The sequence below is a fragment of the Poeciliopsis prolifica genome, unplaced genomic scaffold (assembly GCF_027474105.1).
Source record: "Poeciliopsis prolifica strain line A6 unplaced genomic scaffold, Auburn_PproV2 SCAFFOLD002, whole genome shotgun sequence".
In the NCBI taxonomy this organism is placed as follows: Eukaryota; Metazoa; Chordata; class Actinopteri; order Cyprinodontiformes; family Poeciliidae; genus Poeciliopsis; species Poeciliopsis prolifica.
Window position 1 is genome coordinate 15,907,906 of NW_026562377.1, and position 7,095 is coordinate 15,915,000.

At 38.6% G+C, this 7,095-nt stretch overlaps 1 protein-coding gene across 1 annotated transcript in view; it reads right to left on the bottom strand.

The window, feature by feature from the left end:
- Positions 1–275: 275 nt before the first annotated feature.
- LOC129374617 (lipoprotein lipase) overlaps positions 276–7,095 on the bottom strand; it is a 9,758-nt gene continuing 2,938 nt past the window's right edge. Inside the window, exons 3-11 of the mRNA XM_055053123.1 lie at positions 6,042–6,235; positions 5,745–5,924; positions 4,582–4,693; positions 4,233–4,466; positions 3,379–3,621; positions 3,045–3,165; positions 2,624–2,836; positions 1,968–2,072; positions 276–1,890 (exon numbers count right to left, since the gene is read on the bottom strand). Coding sequence (XP_054909098.1) covers positions 1,869–1,890; positions 1,968–2,072; positions 2,624–2,836; positions 3,045–3,165; positions 3,379–3,621; positions 4,233–4,466; positions 4,582–4,693; positions 5,745–5,924; positions 6,042–6,235 — 1,424 coding nt within the window. The 3' untranslated portion in view covers positions 276–1,868. The remainder of the gene's footprint in view (positions 1,891–1,967; positions 2,073–2,623; positions 2,837–3,044; positions 3,166–3,378; positions 3,622–4,232; positions 4,467–4,581; positions 4,694–5,744; positions 5,925–6,041; positions 6,236–7,095) is intronic.

Here is a 7,095-nt window from a genome sequence, read left to right on the forward strand (position 1 = left end):
AAATTTTTACTTCTCAGAATTAAAGTCAGAATAATTCAGGGTAAAAAAAAAAAAGTCAAAATTGTAAGAAAAATTCAGATTTTCTTTTTCTGTGGTCCTAATTTTCTTCGGGTGGAAACTGCTTTTATTTGACAGAATATTATTTAAACACGCAACGGTTATTTTCAAGGTTCTATGCATGTGTCCTTTTGGGCCACTAAACTTTGACAGACTGGATTCCGCCTGCGGACTTCGAGTTTGACCTTTCAGATTTTTATTACAAAAAAAATAAAAAATCCCAAGTTGTATTTTTCCTTTCACTTAATGTTGCACAACTTTCTATTCTTAATGTGCCATAAATTCACAAGAAAAGGCACTAATGAATGTATTTTTAAAGGTATTGTATAATATAACAAATATGAGAAAAGAACCAAGAAATAATTTGGAATAAAAACAATTTTGTCATTACTACTACTACTACTGAAAAAAAAATAATAAGTTTCCAAGTGTCTTAGTTAGATTCCTCTCTGTGTCTCCTTGAGACAGCCGGGAGAAAAACAAAACCATGTGCGTCACAACAGTAAGAACGTGAAGAAACAATTCATCCCAGTTTGGGTCATCTCAGGCTTTGTTGCTCTTTTAAATCAGAAATGGCCATGTGAGAGTTTAACCTGTTCTTCTTGAATCAAAAACAAATTTGAATTTGGTAATAAAGTGTCGGCAAAAAATAAAATTTTCCATCGCAATTTCAAACTGAAGTAGACAGCTTAACTTTGGCAAATATTGTTTATTAAAGAATTTATACAGTACAGTGTTTGACTCCTTTACAAATATGTACAAAAATGATAGAAAAACATTCATCTAGACAAAAATATAAGACAGTGGTTCTTAATAAAAACATTGTTACGGTATTTAGATAGATTTACAGTACATGGAAAATATTCTCTATTTGTGCACATGTGTAAGATGCAACATAAAGTCACAATGATAACAGTACCGATCTCTGGAGAGGTGAGGATAACAGTTGAATGAATGAAAACGAACCAAAGGACACAGAAAATACTCAAAACTAGCATCACATGCTTATGAAATATATATCAACAGTTTGCTACATCTTTTTGTCACAACAGAGCTATACAGTAGCAGCACAAACTACAACACAAAACAGCTTCGGCTGCTTTGGTTCCTTCAGTAAAAGTCATAATTCAAAATGACGACTTCATTGCACACCGAGGTGAAAAACTGAGAAAACCATAGAGAGAATATGTGGTGAGTGTTTGCACTAAGCAGTGGTGAATGCTAAAAAATTTTTATGGTGTCTGTATATATTTTATGACATTACTACCTGCAGATCCAACCTGGTAAATCCAGTCAGGCAGCTCAACTTGAGCGATCCTTTAAAGTACATCCGAGTTTGTAAGTTTCCATTCGAAAATGTTCAACCTTTACCCTCTTTACACCAAACAACCATGTTTTTCCATTCGTCTATGACCCATAAAAATAACCTCCAAGTCCTTGGAAATATAAACATCCACACTGATTAGGTTTTATCAGCCACTACGAGTCTTTGCCAATTGTTTTCTAAAACAAAGATATCAGTTTTAGGACAAGCAGTAAAGAAATGTTTCTAATTAAAGTTATACCACTGCTGTGCATCAAGGTGTAATAGTGCCATAAATAACTTACTTATTTTATAAATACTTTATTTCAATGACAATAGTTATGCATCATAAAAAAAAGCTTTTTGCAAGATATTTTACAGCATTTACATGAATTACTCAACATCTGTAGATATATATACAAGGGGTTTTTTTATGTCAGAAAGATACAAACAGTGTATAAATTATGTCCTAATTGGTCAAATTTTAAACAACATATTTTCCTTATCGTCAGTCATTCTTCAGAGTTACTCTGCAGGATGAAAGAGCTCATGGTCACTGTTCAGCTTTACAGAAATACAGTGATAGAGAAAACAAAGACCAACTCACCTCTTTGAAATTGGTTTACGTTTCATTCTCCATTCATTTTTACATTTAACAAATGTGACCAAGTGTGAGCTGTGGGCATCGGGGTCTTTCAAACAGAAAACCATCCTGAAAAAGAAAGTTAGTTGATTTGATGTGACTCTTTATCGATCTTCATTAACAGGCCCCAAACTTAAGTAAATGCCAACACTGACTTTATGACAAAGCTGCTTGGATGTTGGGATCCATTTCTGTTCAGAAGTTGACATTTCTGACTTCAACACGAAGCCCAACATGACATCCTCTCACTTTAGAAACTGAAATCAGCAGCAGTAACAAACTTTTTATAACCTCCTCTGTTACTTTGTATCTAACTGAATCAGTTGCTCCTGAAGGTAACTGCACTGGTATCGCTGTGTCCTGTTTGTGATTGGCTGGTGACCGGTTCATGTCCCACCTTCCGACCAATGACAGATGTGGAACCAAACACAAAGCACTCCTATTGCCAAACTAAATTTTCTTAAAAAAAAAAAAAAAGAAAAACTAATGCATCAATCTGCAAAATGATGGTACAATTTTGTAGACAGAAAAATCAGCTACATGTAGATTTCAACAATATTTTAGGAAAAGAATATTTCGTTTTTGCACCGGTGGAAGAGGCTTCACCAATCTCAACTTACTTTTGTTGCGTCTCGCCACTTTTGATACGGATTTTGTGAACCTCCACACCGTCGGCGTTCCCAGACCACCAAGAGGAAACCATCTTTAGCAGGTTGGACACCGACCAGCTGTTTGTCTCCATCCACTTGAACTTCAACATCAGCAGGTCGCCGATATCCGTTTCAGTGACCAGAAGAAACGAATGTGTCCTGTTTGTCTCCAGTCTTTCCTTCCTAAAAACACCAAAGGAATGTCACTGCGAATAAAATGGTTCCTTTATCTCCGGCTTGAGAAACGGGCATCATAAAACATGATGGCGCTGATTAAGGAAAACCAAATGAAGTTAGGTTAATGTGTCTGAAGCTACTGTTTAGGTGTTACAAAACTACACTCATGGTGCTAAAAGTCACTTCTATAAAGCATTTAAAGTTGCTGACTCACAGCTTAAGCTCCAGGTTTTCAGCCTCTCCTTTGGTTCCATACAGAGAGACAGTGAGAGACGGCTCCATCTCTGAAGCGTTCACTTTACTGGAGAAGTGGATCTTCAGCTGGTAATGGTAAACTATCAGGACATTGAGAGAAGGTGACATTTAGAAAGCTGAAAATGTGCAGAGGATTAAATTAAGCTTCAAATAATCAAGAGTTTTGCAACCAAAATCTCAACAACGACTAATCTCTTTTCCAAACAAACATGACTTGCCTTGTTTGTGTAATATGAGCAGCACATTTAACCCAGTTAACGCTTGCACGCCTGTTGCTGGCCGGTTTTACTGACCTCTGAAAGGCATGGAAGCTCGCGTCTTGGTGTACATCTGAACGCTGTGCGGCCTGCGGATTTGGCTTGTGCTGTAGCCGACAGTGTTGCAGCGGCCCTTGCGACAGCTCAGACACATGCCGCGGTCGAACATGTCGTTGCTGCCGCACTGGTAGGCCTTGGCAGGTTCCTGCTCGTTCAGCAGCGAGTCGATGAAAAGATGGATGGAGCGCTCGTGTTCGCACTTCACCGCGTCATTGATGGCTGAGGAGCAAATGAATAAAGGAACGCGTCTTAACAGATGGAGATAAAACGATAAAATAAAAGACCGTTTGCTTCATTGACAGACCATGGAAGGTAAAGAAAGCAAGAAAAAAAATCTTAAGTACACAGGCTTGTGTTTTGACCTAAATGTTCAATATGTTGGGTTGATGGAGGTATATCTCCACCCTAATTGTTAACACTCGATTACAAAAACATTTGTTTACAACAGCCCTAAAAACACATTTAGCTCAAATTAATTTCTCAAAACTGACTGTCTCCTCCGTCCATGCTGAAAAAAAAGCATGTAGACATAAAGTCTCCCCTGTCCGACGAATGAACTTTTTTAAAACATTTGTTTCTTTTATATCTTTCATGCCTGTATGTTAACATCTCTTTGTCTTTTGACTGTTTTTGCTAATATTAAAATTTTTCTTTTCTGTCCTGTAAATATTTTCGAATGACCTTGTGTATGAATGGTGTTGCATAAAACTTATTTCTCCGACCCGTCTACTTGACACACAATGTCAACTTGTTTTACCGAGAACAAGATTGTTTTGAAGACAAAAGTGTTTTTAAAAGCCCCAGTAGCAAAGTGTAAACAGAATCTTTACCAAATATCCCAAAGTTAGCGATTTTCTCCAAGGCGCCCCTCATGTTGCAGCCCGGTTGGAAGCTGCCCCCGTTGGGGTAGATGTCCACGTGGCCGATGGGCTGCTGTATCCCGATGCTGAGACCCAGCGAACCCTGAGTGAAGGTGTGGAGGACGTCCACGAAGTGGGCGTCATCTGGAGAGAGGCGCCTGTGGGCGTGTTCGCCCTCAAAGTCAGGCCCAGCTGGATCCAGCCCTTCAGAAAGAGAAAAGCAATGCAATAAGTGGGATTAATGAGATTTCACGTTGTCAATTTGCTCGTCTTTTTTATTTGGTGCTTTTGTTTTGTTATTGGTAATTTAATTGTTTACCCGTAATCCGTCCAACTTTGTTGCTGGCATGGCTGCCAGCAAATCCAGCCACATGAGCGCCCAGGCTGTAGCCGATCAGGTGCAGCTTGTCAAGAGGCAGGTTGGTGGTTTCCTGTCAAAATATAAATACTTAATAAAATCCCATCAGTTTGGAATGAGTCACAAAAGGCTTAGGACTCAAGAAAAATCACAATGAGGGCCGTTATCTACAAATGCAGAAAACCTAGAGCAGGTCAATCTTCTAAGAAGTGGACAGCAAACTAAAACTACAAAAGGGAAGAGAGCAGCAACAACTCATATTCACACAAAAAAAAAGAAAAAAAAAGTTCAGCAGGCTTCCCTTGACTCCATTAAGGTCAGTGTTTGTGATTCAACAACAAGATGGTCTTATCAAAGACAGACCTTAAAGATTCCCAAACACTTTGGGAAAATATTTATTTGTAGGTGGAGAAGACAAAAAAAACAAAAAACTTTTGTATATATGCGTCTCATTATATTGGGCGCAAAACAAATACAGTTTATTAAATAAACATCATCAACAGCTAAAGAACATAGTTTTATGATGGACTTTGACCACAAATTCTGTTCTCTGGAAGCAAAAGGGTTTAATGTCTGGATATCAAACTGATTACTAAAAGCTCAAAAAATGTGAGATAATTATCAGAGAAACACCAGCAACTCCACCTCTGCCTGGTAAAAAAACAAAACAGGGTTTCAGAGTGGCCTACTTCAAGTTCAGACTTAAATATTAGCATAAACTTGACGAGACTGTTCGCACTTCAAATCCCTCCGATGTGCCTCAAAACAAGGAGGCGGACCTAAAATTCATCAACCATTAGTTTTTAGGTTACTTAGGACCAGGTTGGCTTTTTTCCATTCAATCAGTCAAATCATTATTTAACAGTGCATGTTGGTGGTTTTCATTTGATAGTAAAAACTATTTAATCATTTGAAACATTCCAGTCTAACAAAAAAAAAAAGAAGAAACGGGAAAATATATTTGCCAAACACTGAACATTTTTAAAGCGTGAGCCGTAGCATCAAGATTATTAGAGTACTTATTTAACATCTTTCTACCAAAACAATAAATAGTTTCAAGTGAATTATTCACAAAGCAAAATCAATTTTAAAAAAGTGTAAAAATGAAAGAGAGGACCACTCACCTCGATCCAGTCAATGAAGCGTGCAATCTCTCTTCCCACTGCTTTGGTTTTCTGAACTGCGACCACATAGTGGTTCTGAGCCGAGCTCAGCCAGTCCACCACAACAACGTTGGCCGTCCGCTCCCTCTCGTACAGCGCAGACACCAACTTCGGCATCCAGCTTTCAAACATACCGCTCAGCTGTCAGCAGAACAGTTAGAATGTTTGTTTTTTTCCCCATTTAAAATGAGTCTAAAAGTACTTAGTGATAACTTTTAAGTAGTTTCTAGCATGCGTTTTAAAAGTTGCTGTGCTCACCGTCCAGCCGTGGATCACCAGGAAGGTTTTGGCCGTGCTGTTGAAGGCGCAGGCTGCCAGGGTCTCTGGTTTCCCGGGAACGATGTAGCAGAGGTCGTCGTCGGGATGGGATGGATCACGCAGGGAGAATTTTGCGATAGCCGAGTGATGTTCATCCTCGTCAAACAGGTCTTCCAGGGGGTCAAGGAAGTTGCCTGAATAAAATTAAAAAAAAGGATAAAAGGATTTATTTTCAACAAATGGCAGAAAGCCTGACTAACTACAGAAAAATCCCAGAGTGGTTCTCCGGGCCTGGACAGACTTCCACATTCTCTTCATTTTTCCCCCCCCACCTTTGTTCCTGCTGTCTTAGGCTATAATTAGTTGTTTTTTTTGGTCCAGAGATACTTGTCTGCTCATTTTACCCAACTCGGCTCAGATTGAGCTGATTTTCACAGCAGCAAACTCAGACACTTGTAGGTAAAGTATTGACTTCAATAACTTGATAAGTGCTTTCCAACATTATTAACCTTCTTTAAGCATTCTCCAGCTTTTGGCCTCAGAGATCCCTGTATTGTATTAGGATTTATGTAATAGACTAACAAAACGGATTACATAATTGTGACTTTCCTGTGTTTATCCTAATCCATAATCAACTCTGACCAGAAGTTGGTCCTTCTTAAGAATTCCCACAGCATGACGCTGCCACCACCATGTTTCACAATGGTGATGGTGTCCACAGAGTGACTTGGACCAGCACAGCTTCTTGCATGTCAGCAGAACAAGTAATTATTTTTATCTTACTTTATCTTGGAGCAATATTACAAAGTTAATCAATTAGGTTATTTTAGTTCATTTACCTTTACTGGATGTTATTTTTCAGAATTACTGGTGTAAAGGGACCCGATCTAAGCACATCCCACATTTCAGATTCTTTGGAATCATTCAGAATGATGTACTTTGTTGCAGTCTGCTACAAAGCATGCTTTGCGAGGCCCTCCACACTGACGTTATCAGGATGGAGATCATGATTTCCTTAGGCACAAAAAGCTTTTCATATGACAAAAGTAACACG